General features: G+C 43.8%; 1 protein-coding gene across 1 annotated transcript in view; it reads left to right on the top strand.

Annotated features, from left to right (window-relative positions):
• SLC9A2 (solute carrier family 9 member A2) overlaps positions 1-15,803 on the top strand; it is a 99,254-nt gene that overhangs the window by 41,499 nt on the left and 41,952 nt on the right. Inside the window, 1 exon segment of the mRNA XM_030310320.1 lies at positions 5,584-5,834. Coding sequence (XP_030166180.1) covers positions 5,584-5,834 — 251 coding nt within the window.

Genomic DNA, 15,803 nt, shown 5'->3' with positions numbered 1-15,803 from the left:
ACCTTGCTGTACTCATTCTTGGGCAGTATAGCAATGTCAGCTCAGTTTCAGAGTGATACTACACTGCTTTCTCTTCTCATAAAATCTGTCATTCAGACAACTCAGTGTCCATTCTTTGAGTTTGTCGAGAATCAGATATGAAGAAACAATCTGGCTAAACCACCATTCAAAGTGTGCGAAGGCCCCAGGCTTTCCAGAGGCACATCCTGTGCTTCCTGTCAAGAGGCACCAAGCCATCAAATGTGATTTTATGGACAGAGAGGGCAGTGGGCCAAATTGAGGACGTCATTCCACTACAGGAAGGAGGACAAGGACAGAGAAAGGGCATGACTGCTCTTTAGATGTGAAAGCCCTTGTTACAAAGCCAACACCTGTAAGTCATGATGACTGTAATGGTTTCCCATGAATGAGCCTTCCTCAGGTTATATACCCTGGGCTCCAAGCTGAGGACCCTTAAAGCCACACCCACAGGATAGCAGGGCATGCCCAAGGGTTTTGCCTACCTAAAGCCGAAGAATAAACTACCAGGTATTATTTTCACTGAACTGGCTGAATAGTGGACTGCACTGATGTGGTGTTAGGAATGATTAGAACAACGTTGTAAAAATGATCATTTTGCCTCCCAGTTAGGTACCCTCAGAGTATAGAAGTGGGGATGTTTTATGGAAGATTCTTTGACATTTAGTTATCTCCAGGAGTGTTTTAAGGACTCTTAGGGTAGGGAAAGGCATGAAAAGTATGAATCCTGCTGTGTACAGTGAAAATGATGAGTCACTAGAAGTTGCAACTAGAAGGGTAAAGATTAAACAGAGAGAACTCGTGTTAAAAAGGTAGTCTGGTTGATGAGTGAAATTATAGGTCAGTGCAATTAATTCCTTCCCCAAATCATGGTAGGTTCACTACTGAGGTGGCAGAGATGAGGGGAGAAAACCTACCCTAAAAATGTCCCCGGGGCGCCTGGGTGGCTCAGTCGGTTAAGTGGCCGACTTCGGCTCGGGTCATGATCTCGCGGTCCGTGAGTTCGAGCCCCGCATCGGGCTCTGTGCTGACAGCTCAGAGCCTGGAGCCTGTTTCAGATTCTGTGTCTCCCTCTCTCTGACCCTCCCCTGTTCATGCTCTGTCTCTCTTTGTCTCAAACATAAATAAACGTTAAAAAAAAAATTTAAAAAAAAAAAAATAAAAAATAAAAAAATAAAAAAATAAAAAAAAAAAAAAAAAAAAAAAATGTCCCCATTCAAAGAGAAATTGATGATACATATGTTGCACTCCAACTGTGCCACTGTCTAAGGCTATAGTAGATTGGAATCTACTGGAGAAATGACAGCCAAAGGAACAAAGGTGAGATTTTTAATTGGGAACTTTGTACTTTCCCTTATGGTAAATATTTTAGGAAAATCTGTCAAAATTTTCCTTATTAGGCAAAGATGGCTCAGGCTGTCAGTTACCAGATCATTCCTGCCATTCCTAATAGTCCATAATCCAATGACTTGTGCTCAAATGGTAATTTCCAATATCACCTCTAGACTGTGTTAATGCACCCATTGAATAACCTAATACATTTTTCAAGAACACTTAAAGAATTTCCTTAATCAACCATAACAAGGCTTGGATAAGGATAGCTGGTTCTTTGGAACGAGGCTGGGGATGGGCTTTAATGGCCCAGTCTTTATGTGCAGTGCCCTGGAATTTAACTTCAGGAAGCTAGAAGGTAAACAGCAACCACTTGGTACTCATTGTTGCTCTTGCGAGTAACAGACTATATTTCAAATTCCTTATGCAAAAATGATTATTTCTTGTATTTCACATAAAAAAAAAAAGTGACCTGGAAACTGTTTTTCCAGAACAGAGCTATTCTGATAAAGGATCCATATTTGCATCTTTGTGTTCTGTGATTTCACTGAATTATTGCACATTTTAAATCAAAGGTCACAATAGATCATTTCTAATTCTTCTATATGTAAGTATTTTAGGAGTCTCCTGCTCTAACAGCTGAGCTAGCAGGGTGCTTATGTAAGAATTTTTAAAACCCCAGTATCAAGTAGAAAGATTGGAAAGTACTCAGCTGTCAGATTAGCCCACTACAAAATACAGGCAACACCCGTATTTCAGTCTTCGAAAAGTACAGTTGTCAGATTGAGGTCAGCTTTGCACAGACCAACTAGCGACATAATCGTAGCCGTCATATTTATATATATGTTTATATATTTTACATACACGTATAACATGTATATAAATATAGTATATAATAAAATCTCCAAAAGCACTTTTCTACATAGATTCCCCTGTGATACAACTAAAGTATTTAACTGGAATGAACTAACTATGGGTTATGGCCAGTGGTAACTAAAAGAATTTTATCTTGTGCCGATCACTAGGTATCAGGTTCAGTGTAAAGCAGGTGGGAGGTTATGGAAAGCTTTCTGGTTGTCAAGGCAACGTCTCTACCTAAGACATTTCCCTGTAACATTGCCCTGGTATCTGAGGCAGTAGATTGATCCAACTGGAGCTTCTGCCCGGGTGCAGAACGTACAGTGCCTGTGACTCAGCTTTGTTCTCTGCAAAACCTAAAAAGCTATTGAAACCAGAATGTCCCTTGGATGGATTTGATGGATTGAAATGGAGGAAAATGCCTCTGGAAAAACTGTGACTATATGCTAGTCATGGGCCTGCACCTCCTTTGGAGGCCTCATAAATGTGCTCGATGGGGTGGGGAGGGGAGATGTGAGAGAGGAAGAGAAGGAGATTTGGGTTCTGTGTGCAAGGACTCTCTGCTTTTGCTGGGGAAATGAGGTAGGCACCAAGAGGCAACACCTGCAATGCAAGATGGTGCATCACCAAAGCCCAACTGGTTTGGAGCTCATCTCAGTTGTAGGAGGGCAGAGGATAAGGTGATTTGCAGGGGCTGTAGATGTACAGGAAGGCTCTGGAGAGAAGTAGCAGCTTCAGCTGGGCCATGGAAGATAGATAAAGATTGCCCTGGGTTTACTTGGTAGGTTTCTGCCAAGAGAAACCACAAGAAGGAAACCAGGGGCAGTAATGGATAAATATGGTATGTTTTGTGGAGCTGTGATGAGACCCCCTTCCAGACTGAAGGGTGTTGGAAAGTGGTAAAAAAAAGAAAAAAAATTGTTGTCAGGTGTATTGAGCCTTCCCCAAAGTCAGGAAGTCAAGGATTTGATTCGATTTGATTATTACTACTTTTTTTTTAATTTTTCTTTTTTTTTTTTTGAGAGAGAGAGACAGATTGTGAGTGGGGGACAGGCAGAGAGAGGGAGACACAGAATTTGAAACAAGCTCCGGGCCTCAAGCTGTCAGCACAGAGCCCGACGTGGGGCTCGAGGTCACAAATTGCGACATCATGACCTGAGCTGAAATTGGACTCTTAACCAACTGAGCCACCCAGGCACCCCAGGAAGTCAAGGATTTTAAACTTGAGAGTGACAAATAGAATAACAATATTAAAAGGAAGGGAGTCTTAGGGCCCCTGGGTAGCTCAGTAGGTTAAGCATCTGACTTTGGCTCAGGTCACAATCCCATGTTTGAGTTCAAGCCCCACATCGGGTTCTGTACTGACAGCTAGGAGCCTGGAGCCTGCCCTGGATTCTGTGTCTCCCTTTCTCTCTGACCCTCTTCCACTCGCTCTCTCTCTCTCTCTCTCTCTCTCTCAAAACTAAATAACGTTAAACAAATTTTTTAAAAAAATAAAGGAAGTGAGTCTTGTGTTGGCTGTATGGGGCATTTGAGCAAAGGAGAGCTGAGATTTGCTGGTGTAGGTGGGAGACAAGGAGAGCAGAAGTCATGGAGCCTGGGGATAGAAGTACAGTGACCAAGTGGCCTGGGGAGCTTGTCTATGCAGAGATGGCTGGCCAGGAAACCTACCTCTCTCCTCAGGAAACAGGTGACCATCACCCTTCAGTCTTGGCTGTTTGGAGACATGGGGTATATATAGCACATCTCTGAACCTGCCTCAGGAAGCAACCGTGGCATGTTGATGCTGATGGAATCCCGTATGCAGCAAGCCTCTGGTTGAAAGTAGGAAGCAGCCACTGCTTGAAGTCAGTTTCTTTTTCAGAAAATGATGATACTTTCAACATATTCAAATCTTTGGGAGCATGAGTTGCTTTTTTTTTTTTCTTCTTACTCAAGTCATTTCTTGGTGGTCCAAGACCAAATGCTCTTGAGTGTCATACCTGTGAATGAGCAAAGCTCCTAATTTCTTAGTAATCTGCTTTCTTCAAAACCAGCAGACATTTATTGTCCCCCTCCAGGCAGCATGGAAGAAGCAAATTATAATAAGGAATGAACCCTGACCACAAGGAGTGTATGATCCAGCGGAAAAGAGGGAAAAATTCCACAAAACCTGTAACACGGTAGACTAAAAAAGGACCTTAAGTGAGGTGAAGAGTGGAGTAGACTTTTTTCCAGATCACACTCTGGTTCGCTGGGTCAGAACTTGACTCACTCTCCCATGGTTGAAGCTTGAAAAACTTACCAGGAAGGTCAGAAGACCTGGATTCTCATATTGCCTGTGACATTTTGTGTGACCATGGACAAATGGGTTCAATTTTAGCTTCTCAGAAACCAAATAAGGGGGTAGCACGGCCTGTACTGTAAAAGGCCTTCATCCCAATGTCCTGACAGCCAGCTTCCCTGGAGATTCTGGCTGTAAATAACGCAATGAAAAGAAGCAGGGCACCTGCTGGAGTATTTTACTTGCTGGCTTTGTAAAAAGTGTGGCAGGGCGTAAGCCATCACTTCCTGTTTCATTTGGCCCAGTGACCCTTAGAAACATGTTTGCAAGCATATTCCCTAGCAGACATGAAGTGCCTGGCATTTTTGAAGCTTAATTAAACTGAGACTATGTAAAGACTGTGGATTTTTCAGAAGCCAAGTAACTGGGTAAGCTCATTACTTTAGAAAAGGGATAAAATATATATGAAATTACAGTGCGTGTGCGCACACACACACACACATGACACAGGTGCCTCTTGACTTCAAGAAGGTTCCTTTGGGTCTCCTGTGCTAGCTGATGTGCATGTGTGGGCGGGGTGAGGGAGGGGTGAGAAGGGAGGACCTCAGTGCCCTGGGAGGAAGATACCTTTAGATGGGGTACCTGGACTGCTGGGTGGGGCCCCTTCCAGGGCAGGGCCTCACCAGAGAGCCTCACAAAGTAACTAAACTCACAGCAACACAGACAAGCTTTCTCTGTGACGTACTACTTGTCCAGCATCGGTAATACAAGCAGGGCCTCTTGGATGGCAACCACATCTCATAAAATTATCTTTTAGATGGTATCTTAAAAAATAACATTTTAGGAGCAAATCACATCATAATTGTGAAGTCTCCTCTCCCTCACTTTTAGAAATCTCTTTCCTGACAATACACTTTTACATGGCTTTCTGTTCAAAGCTATTCAACACAATATTAAAACATGCGATAGAGAAATATGGTTATTGCCACTGGTCATCAACTTTGGTACATAGAAGGAATGTCCTTGTTGCAAGGCCAGGTGGATTTTTCTGTGGCTGCAGTTACACGGGGAAGTTGGAAGGGTCTTGACCATGCGCTCTCTTTCTCCCACAGGTCCTGTACAACTTGTTCAAGTCTTTTTGCCAGATGAAAACCATTGAGACCATTGACGTGTTTGCTGGAATTGCAAACTTCTTTGTTGTGGGAATTGGTGGGGTGTTGATTGGCATCTTCCTGGGATTTATAGCGGCATTTACTACTCGGTTCACGCATAACATCCGGGTGATTGAACCACTCTTTGTCTTCCTGTACAGTTATTTGTCCTATATAACAGCCGAAATGTTTCACCTCTCAGGTATCATGGCGTAAGTATTTAACTCTTTGTTAAAAGCACTTAATGATGAAGTTTCATTAAATTTATGTATTCTAAGCCAAGAGGCTAAGGTTGAATCCATTTTATAAAACAGTGTTCCTTAAATTCTTTCCAGAAAGATTAAAAATAGAGTCTCCTTACTCTTAGTTTCAAAGAAATGAAGAAATTCAGCCAATTTTATACTAAAGCGATCTGGTGCTAGAATGGAAAACTACTAAAGAATTCTCTTTTGGGTCTCATATGAAACATGACAATAAACTGTTGGGGTTGATTGTCAAGCACCAAGAATTTTCCCAGTTTGATGCTCACTCAGAGGTTGTCCACGTGGGAGGCTCTAAACTTACTCCAGCAAGGTCAGATTGCCCAAACTGCATCTGGAGTTCTGGAATTGCGTATGTATATTCATATGAATGATATTGGCAGGAGGGAACTTTCACTTTGCGTGCTCCATTCGATTTGAAATAATAGGTTTAAGTCATTCAAAGCAAAATTCAATGTGGAAAGCATGTAATCATGTCATTTCAGGTTAGCTTTTTAAAAAAGAGGTATGTTTATAAGGCAAGAAATGTATAAAGCAAGAAGTTCTTTATTAAAGATACAGTTGGTGTATCATTCACCGACAAATTCTGAAGGACTTTTCTCAAGAAGCCTTGCATGCGGGCTAGAGAAGGGTGGTGTTTGGATCAGTTTCTAGCCTTCACAGGGTCACTTTGAAGGAGGCTCCTTGTTGAGTGTGGATATTTTTGTAATTTCCAAAAACAAGCCTACTATGGTCACACCCTGTATAGGGTTGGTGAGAAATGCTTAGTAATGGAATGGCTCTATATGGTTTCATTTTGATAAATACTTATTTATAGCTAGACATGTGCTGGGCTCTGTGCTTGGCCCTGCTACATATTGAGTTTTGTAGACACGAGCCTGGTTCTTGAAGTTTCGTCTTGCAGCCGGATTTAGATGTTGCTTTGATTAAGGACTGTTTGTTTTTCACCTCCTATCACCGCTGCTATATTGGAAGCAGGCTAGGTTTGTGGTGGAAGAAGTCAGGTGCCTCTCCGCGAGGAGAGTGGAATCCATTATAATGCAAGCCATGAGTTAAAGGTTGTGTGGTTTTCTGTTTCACAGAGAGCCTAAATAAAGCAACATATTAATCCAGTTTGACCCAGTAATGAAATGTTCTGTATCTTCCTGGTTGCTATTCATATCATTTGTATGACTTCCAGTTTCCTCACTGTTCTTTGACCAGTGTCATTGAAAGTGTGTGATCAGCTAGTTACAAGGTCTCTAAAGAATGATGGGGGTGGAACTCTGTGTCTAGTATCCCAACAGTATGCTAACAGCAGCAGTTTGTGTCAGAACCTTGAATATCGTTTGACCACGTGCACAAGTGAAAGTTCTAGAACACCCACACAATTATCTAAATATGTTTGACATTGGCAGGGACTGAGATGGGAAGATCTAGGGTGCTGGGGGGATAGTTGACATGTTGCAAGGGGTTGGGGTCCTGGTGCATCTTGCCTAGAAATGTCCGTGAGGCCCAGGGTCCACAGTGGTTGGTTGGTTCTCCACCAAGGCCCCGACCTCCTGCGAAGATGAGATTAGGGGTTTACTTGCTCTGGGAATTAGGAAATCAGGGACAAATAGGGCCACATATCCCTGGGAGATAGCAAAGGGAATCCTCTGCATGGTTTGTTGTGGAAGAAAAACATCACCTCTGTTTCCAGCTTCAGTGTGAACATTCAGCTTACTGTACAGAAAGGTCCTTTATTACATTTAAACAAATTTTGTCATTGCGTGTAGTGCGCTAACATAATACGTTAACTGCTAAATAAGACATGGCAGGAGATTTAAACATTTTCAGATCTGGAATTACCATGCACACCCGTTACCCTATGATAGCCAATGAAGGGACAGATTGATATTGGAGTGCGTTTGTTCTCAGAAGGACCACCCTGTTTTCTAATGTGGGGTATTAGTATGCTATTCGGGACTCGCCCATGCGTGATCCTTCTGTATGGTGTGCATCCAAGGTGTGCGTGTCGCCCCTTTGAAAAGTGCACTGTGTGCTCTTCCCCATTGTAAGTACTACCCTTACCTTGGGACGTCGGTCCAGGGGATCCACTCTAATGATGCAGTTAAAATTGCATATCCATGTGTGCTGCTTTTATAGAACTAGGGATTTTTTTCTGCATTTAAATTGCACGGAGTTTAAGAATTCCCATCATACTTCATGCTAATTGCACTCTTCTGCCATTTAAAAACAAATTTTAAGGTTAATGGGAGTGAAGGCATGTGACATGCCGAGCATGCTCAGTGATTTCCCCTGTTTTCTTGAGAGAAGTGTGCAGCCACGCAGAAAGGAAAATAGGCACTGAGGTTAGGCAGCTGGGGAGCAGAGAGGAAGGTTAAAGCCCCTCTCAGAATCTGTAACACAGTGTAGCAAAGTGCATCTGTCCTGCTTGAGTTTTGCCTGGTTTCCTCCCTCTCTCCCTCTCTCCCTTCCTTCCATCTATCTCTCCTTTCTCTTCCTTCTTCTTCTGATTGCCTTCCAGATGCTGTAACCCTCTGTGCTTGCACTTTGTCTTGGGTGGGCTGTTAGGCAGCAGCCTGTCCAAGATTGAGATCACTCAGTAAGCAGGAAGTTAACACAAAGCTCTGATTAAAAAGAAACATCCTTCCACAGAACAGAAGACTTGGGTCTGAGCTCAAAATGCAGTCAGTCTTTTAGGTAGGAAGGCCCTGGGTAGGAATTCAGCACCTTGGTTTCTTTGGAGAGATGTTGGGAATGATGTACCATGGGCATCCAAAAGCTCCCCTTGCAGCTGTTTATTTTGTCATGGAATTGTGGTGATACCTGATTTTCACTGACAACAAGTACGTGAAATAACACGAGGTGGAGTTCTATCTGCTTTCTCCTCCTCTGTCTGACAGAAGCTATTTGGAGAGCTGATTTCTAGGCATCCCTAGGTCTGATTTCCCCTTTGTGGTCTCTTCATACTTTCATGAAGCTAATTTAATGTTAAGCGATTAATGGTAGTCCTGTCTTCCTGTGTGTTCGGGAGGGTTTTCGCTGCAACCCCTAGGAGGGTAAATGAAATTCCTTCTTTCCTAATATTCTCTTGTTCATTTCTACACCGGAACAGATTGTTGCAGTAGGAAAAGTGCACGTGCGTGTGTGTTTCATAGGCAGCTCCACAGCACTGCAGCTAAAGTTAAGAGGAAGTATCCGTAGTCCCTTGAACTGGGAATTTCATGTCTCAGGAGCACTGGACACCTCTGAGAATCACAGCACCATGGTAGGGCATATAGAGGAAGCGGAATAGCTATTGGCTTTAGAAATGCGCGTCTTGGTTTGCATGTTTTGGGCTTTATGTTCAGAAAAATGCTCAGAGATAAGACAGTGACAATTCCATGTTGTCCCCTTCTCTTATCCGAAGACACAAACGGATGTGTAAGATGATTCCATAGATCAGATCCACAAAGAAGTGAACTGAAGTAGGACTTTGTTCTCTTCCTGTGGACATCAAGCACCTCTTTCGGTCCTCACCTCGTGCCTGCCACGTCCCCCGTGCTCCAGTCAATGAGATGCTAAAAACACACTGTCACCAAGGAGGGGATGTTAGTCTCCACAGCAGCTTGCAGCCTGCGGGGAAGTGCTGATTTCTTTTTGAGGTGCTCCAGGAATTTCAAAAAATGGCTAAATCCTCCTTCAGATAGGAGAATAAGCACCCAGTATTTCTTAGTTGATTTTTTCTTTCATGGATTCATCCTTCCTTAGTCTTCCTTCTCTTGAGGGTACTTAAAATGTTTTCCATTTGGGGGCACCTGGGTGGCTCTGTCGGGTAAGCGTCCAACTTCGGCTTGGGTCTGATCTCACTATTCATGAGTTCAAGCCCCACATCTGGCTCTGTGCTGACAGCTCAGAGCCTGGAGCCTTCTACGGATTCTGTGTCTCCCTCTGTCTCTGACCCTCTCCTGCTCACACTCTGTGTGTCTCTCTCTCAAAAATAAACATTAAAATTTTTTTTAAATGTTTTCCATTTGTCGTTTCAATTATTCTAGCAGCGTTGTGCAAAGGCAGTAGACAATAGGAAATATAAGTCCTGTCTTATGAATGAGTAAACTGAGACTCAGGTGGTGAAAAAATATGGCTGCAGGTGAGTCTTTGTAAGCTGGTCCTGGACCCTTGGACTCCAGTTACCAGGCCAGTCCAGCATATGTCCCAGTATACATTTAATTTTTTTTTTTAACGTTTATTTATTTATTTTTGAGACAGAGAGAGACAGAGCATGAACGGGGGAGGGTCAGCAAGAGGGAGACACAGAATCTGAAACAGGCTCCGGGCTCCGAGCTGTCAGCACAGGGGCCCGATGCGGGGCTCGAACTCACGGACCGCGAGATCGTGACCTGAGCCGAAGTCGGCGCTCAACCGACTGAGCCACCCAGGCGCCCCCCAGTATACATTTAAAAAAACTGCACATTTGTATGACAATTTTTAAGTGAGACTTTAACAGGGAATTTCCAGAATGATAAGCTCAGAAATGAAGTCTAGGAGTGGGCCAAGCTAGCTGGACTGAGGAGTCATTGCTGAAGATGTGAAGGCCGTTTTTTCTCTCCTCATTTCTCTGTGTATGAGTTGGTAATTGTCATTTTTTTTCAAACATTGAGAAAAATAGGAAAGCATGCCTTTGTTTGCCATTTTATAGCGACTGCCCTGGTTTCTCTTGATCAGCCTGCCATTGGTAGCATTTAGAAGACCGTCTCTTTAAGAGACAGTCATATGGAATCATAGGCCAGTGTGCCAGAATGTTCCTGCTTACAGAATATTCATGTATTCTGCTCTTCTCCAAATATGGGGCAAAAATGAACACTCGACATTGCAGGACATTCATAAAACCTTACATATGTACATATATACATATATTTGTATGTATGTGGAAGACAAACTCCTTTTATTAATTTTCCTAGACTTGTCTCATGTTAGTGAATGTTTTCCTTAGTGTAACAATGTGACTTGGAGCTTTAATAAATCAATCTGGATAATGCAACCAGGATAAATAGTGCCCCCAAGTAATCTGTTATTACACACCCTCCGGCCTGGCCTCCATGCAAATCCATTTGGTCTTAAAGCCTGTCTAAACAGAGAGCAAGCAGATCACATCAGCTTATTTCTAGTTTGAACTTCAAATCCACTCCCATCCCAGCACTCATACCTTTCCCTGCACACACTCAAAGAAGAAATGGCCTTTGAGAATTGACTTCATCCTACAGCCGGCACTTTGAGTCAGTTATTGGTTTCAGTGCAGGCCAGCTGGAGCTCTTGAAGCATCACAAGTAAAGAATGGGTAGGGGATGCTCTAAGGACAGCCCCAGGTCCCGGCGCCCTGTGGCTCCCATGCGTGCATACTGCAACGCATGTCTACCTCCTCCTTAAGTTGTGTTGTTCCATAGCACTTTCCATCTTGCATCCCGCTAACATTTCGGAGTATAGAGATGGACAGAGACTCATTCTGCAGCACCTGGGTGGCTTGGTCGGTTAAGCGTCTGACTTCGGCTCAGGTCATGATCTTGTGGTCCGTGGGTTCGCGCCCCGCATCGGGCTCTGTGCCGATAGCTCAGAGCCTGGAGCCTGCTTTGGATTCTGTGTCTCCCTTCCTCCCTCTGCCCCTCCCCTGCTTGCATTCTGTCTCTCGAAAATAAACATTAGAAAAAACTTATTCTAAATAAGCAAGGTCTGGCTGCAGTCACCCTGCTGTATGCTAGATCCCATAACTTATTCATCTTATAAGGGAAGTTTGTACCCTTTGGCCACCGTCACCCATTTCCCTCACTCCCTCCACCTGCTCCCCACCCCCTCTGCTCTCCACTCCTGCTAACTACTAGTCTGCTGTCTGTTTCTATGACCTTGGTTTTTTTTTCGATTCCACACATGAGTGAGATCATGCAGTATTTATCCAGAGTAGTGTAAGCGCTTCATGAAATTGCTTGGATGTATTTTTATAGTTTAAACTGTTTCACGAAACAGAGTCAAACTGACGAACTGCAGAGTTTGCTTGGTTTTTCAGAAGAAGGGGCAGAACCAGTGGGCTGTCACATTTTCCCTGAGTGCTGTCCAGTGTGGTGACCACCAGCCACATGTGGCTTTTTGAGCACTTAAAATGTGGCTAGTCTAAATTGAGATGTGCTCCAAGTTTAAACTAGACACCAGATTTTTAAAATTTAGTGGGAAAAAATTGTAGAAACTCTCATTAATGATTTTTATATTGATTTCAACTTGAAGCAACAATAAATAATATAAATAATTGTTGAGTGAAATCAATATATTATGAAAATTAATCGCACCGATTTCTTTTTGCATTTTTAAAATACTTATTTATTTTTGAGAGAGAGCATGCACACGAGTGGGGGAGGGGGCAGAGAGAGAAGGGGGGACAGAGGATCCAAAGCGGGCTCTGCGCTGACAGCAGAGAGCCTGATGTGGGGCTCGAACTCACGAATGGTGGGATCATGACCTGAGCTGAAGTCTGACTCTCAACCGACAGAGCTACCCAGGCGCCCTTCGTTTTACATTTTTAATCATGGCTACTAGGAAATTTAAGCTCGCATTATATTTCTATTAGATAACAGTGTTCTCTAGTGCTCGCCTTTAGTTTTTGCTGTTTGGATATTTGAAGACGTTGAAATATATTTTTCTTCCGTCTGATACAGTAGAATAAAATAACAGGGCAAGAAAAGACGGAGGTAAGAAACAGAACGGAAATGCATTCCCTTCATGGATGTTTATAAATCATGCTGTTTATAAAGAAAATTTCTTTGAGAGTAAGGAAGGTCAGAAAGCAAGAGAGGAATAACAGAAGAGAGGGCAGAGGGTTCTCCTGAGGTGGCTTGTGATGATTAAGAAGTCAACTTAAAGCCCCTGTGAGGAAAGGAAAATTGTTACCCTAAGGTCCACATTTAGAGGCTTTGAATAAACTCTTCAAAACATGGCCAAGGGGAGTGACTGTTCCTGAGAAAAAGTTGTTACGCTATAGGAATGAGCGAAGTCCATTAAAACAGATTCCCTGGGGTTGGGTACTTTATGTTTTTCACAAACTGAAATTGTAAAATTCAGTGTTCAGAATAATGTGTTTTCACGCCTCATCTTCTTATATAAGTAGAAACATTAAAAACATTATCATAATCATCTGTATGGGGAATATCATTCATACAGGCCATGAGTTCTCGACTACAGGAGTGGTATATGATTTCGGTCACACGGTTTGTCATTCGGCATGTTCAGGGAGGGTAAGCATGCAGCAAGTGACCCAGGGGAATATTTCGTGGCAGTTCCTGAAAAGAGTATAAAAATTAAAAAGAGGGGTCACAGTGAATGTCACCATAAGTGTGTTTCGTTTTGTGAAGTGCACTTTATGGATTTCTCTTTTGAGAGCAACTGAATAGAATGATAGAACTTGAGGCCTGCCTTCCTCACTGGAGGGCTTTGGTGGCTCCTTTAGGCGTGTCATTTTCACATATCTTTATTTTAGGGAACGTGGTTGGTGTTGGCCTGCTACGTTTATTTACATTACGTGAAACTTTAACAATTGGCTCCTGAATTAAGAACCCCATTCCCTGAGATCTCTGATGAATAGAGGTTCTCGATAGTAACCAGTGATCGGGTAGTACTGGGGTTACTGTCACTTTGCTCTTTGGACTGTTTAAGTCTTGTTTGTGTTTTTGTCAAAACAATCACAGCACCACGTCGCCGGGTTACTCTTGGTCCAGAGCTCGCTACTTCACATGGTGCTTTCCGCTTCCATATTCTCAGGTATAAGTAAATTGCAATAGTAAGGCTAAAATTATTTTCTTTTTTTTTTTTTAAGTTTATATATTATTAAGAGACAGAGAGAGCATGAGTATGGGAGGGACAGAGAGAGGAGACACAGAATCCGAGGCAGGCTCCGGGCTCCGAGCTGTCAGCACAGAGCCTGATGCGAGGCTCGAACTCACCAACCGCGAGATCATGACCCGAGCCGAAGTCAGACGCTTAACCGACTGAGCCACCCAGGCGCCCCTAAAATTGTTTTCTAGTAATATATAGGCTAAAATGTAGATGTAAGATTATAAATCAGAAACGTAAATGTTGTATAATTGCTGAGAAGCAGTTGCCTTCTCTGTTTTAATGAAAAATGAAAATGTTGCAGCAAACTGATGCTGAAGGAAAGCATGCAGTTACTTCCCAGCTAGTACTTCTGAGTAGGACACCAGCCTTTGGCCACATGGCTCGAATCAATGTCCCGTTCCCTTCATGAGGGAATTCAGCAATGGGGGTCAACATTTGCTCTTTCAAGAACAGGACAGGTGCCCTAAGGAAAACCTGTTTCTCTTTCACCTTGCTTTAACAAACCTTAGTGTACTTTTTTTTTTTTTAACGTTTATTTATTTTTGAGACAGAGAGAGAGCATGAACAGGGGAGGGGCAGAGAGAGAGGGAGAGACAGAATCTGAAACAGGCTCCAGGCTCTGAGCTGTCAGCACAGAGCCCGACGCGGGGCTCGAACTCACGGACGGTGAGATCATGACCTGAGCCGAAGTCGGACGCTTAACCGACCAAGCCACCCAGGCACCCCAAACCTTAGTGTACTACTTAGCAGTTGTCTGTGTGGGGGAGGAAGCTAGCCTGAAATGAACCCAGAGACTTCCTCTCTTGGTGCCCTTGGCATGGGGCAGCTGTGAGTAGCTCCTCTTGATGCTCTAGTATTTTCTGTCAGTGTGCCCTGTCCCTCTGTTGCCACTTCCTTTATGCCAGTCAGACATGAGGGCATTTGATTCCAGGGGATCTGGAAAAGTGGCCAAGAATCTTTTTCCCACATGCACCCTCGCAGTTAATCCCCGGCTATTTAAGGTAAATAGAGTCACCTGGGGTCCTTGTAAGCAGGAGCCCAGCTCAGACAGTAGAGGGAGGCTCTGTGTGAGCAAGGGAAACCCAGATCAAACCAGATTATTGGTCACCCAGTGAAACCCAAAATCAAACCAGATTTATTTGAATAGAGGTTCTTGTAAATCACTTCTTGATGAGGGCAGGTGTAGATTTGGCTTTGGGTTGATGGGACCCCAGGCCAGAACCCCCTCTCTCTCTTTTTCATCTTACTCTGTGTGATGGCTTCCTTCTGATAGGCTAGCCATCTCTAAAGCATCAAGCAGGGGTTACAGACAGATCGGGCTTTATTGCTCTGCGACTCTTGTCACTAAAGCTTTCAGGGAGTTCTACTCTGCCAGCTCCTGTTAGAAGACATTTCAAAGCAAGGACCATGATTGGATCAGACTGTGTCACATGACCAGCCCTGTGGTGGGAGAAGTACCGGAAGAAGGTGTCGTGAAGTTAAACTTAATTCGAGTCTGACCTGCCTCTCGGTCTGTGTTGACCACAAGTTATCCAGGAAAGTTCAGTCCTTTGTAGTATAGTGAGGGTTGGACTGGTGATGTATTGAGTTGAGGCCTCAGTGATGAAGAGAAGGGCATTATGTGCCAAGGGTGATGCACAGCAGAGAGCTCCAAGGCGAAAAGCTTTGCTGCCTCCAGGGAATGGAACCCGGGGGTGATGAGAAAGGCGGTAGGTGCTTGGTCTCGCCCTGCTTTGTGCTGTAGGCAGTTGGGAACCTTTGGAAGCTTTGAGCAAAGAGGTGACGCAATTGTGTTTCTGTTTCATAGTGAAGACTGGAGTGCCTCCAAAGCTTTCTTAGGCCATCACACATCAAACTAGTAGTATTTTCATAGCACTCTGGGGTGAAAGCTGGCAGGCAGTCATGGCCTCAGGCTCACTGGATGCCCCCCGGGGCAGAGTATTCGCCTTCTGGGTGGGAGGAGAGGGAACAGCTTCTGGCAGCAGAGTGAAGGTGCCTAGGTGGAGGCTTGCCAGGACAAGAATGTGTGCCGTCCAGGCAAGAGAAGATAGAACCTACACCCAGAACCGAGTAATGGAAATT

The sequence above is a fragment of the Lynx canadensis genome, chromosome A3 (assembly GCF_007474595.2).
Source record: "Lynx canadensis isolate LIC74 chromosome A3, mLynCan4.pri.v2, whole genome shotgun sequence".
Lineage (NCBI taxonomy): Eukaryota > Metazoa > Chordata > Mammalia > Carnivora > Felidae > Lynx > Lynx canadensis.
This window is presented reverse-complemented; position numbering and strand designations above follow the sequence as displayed.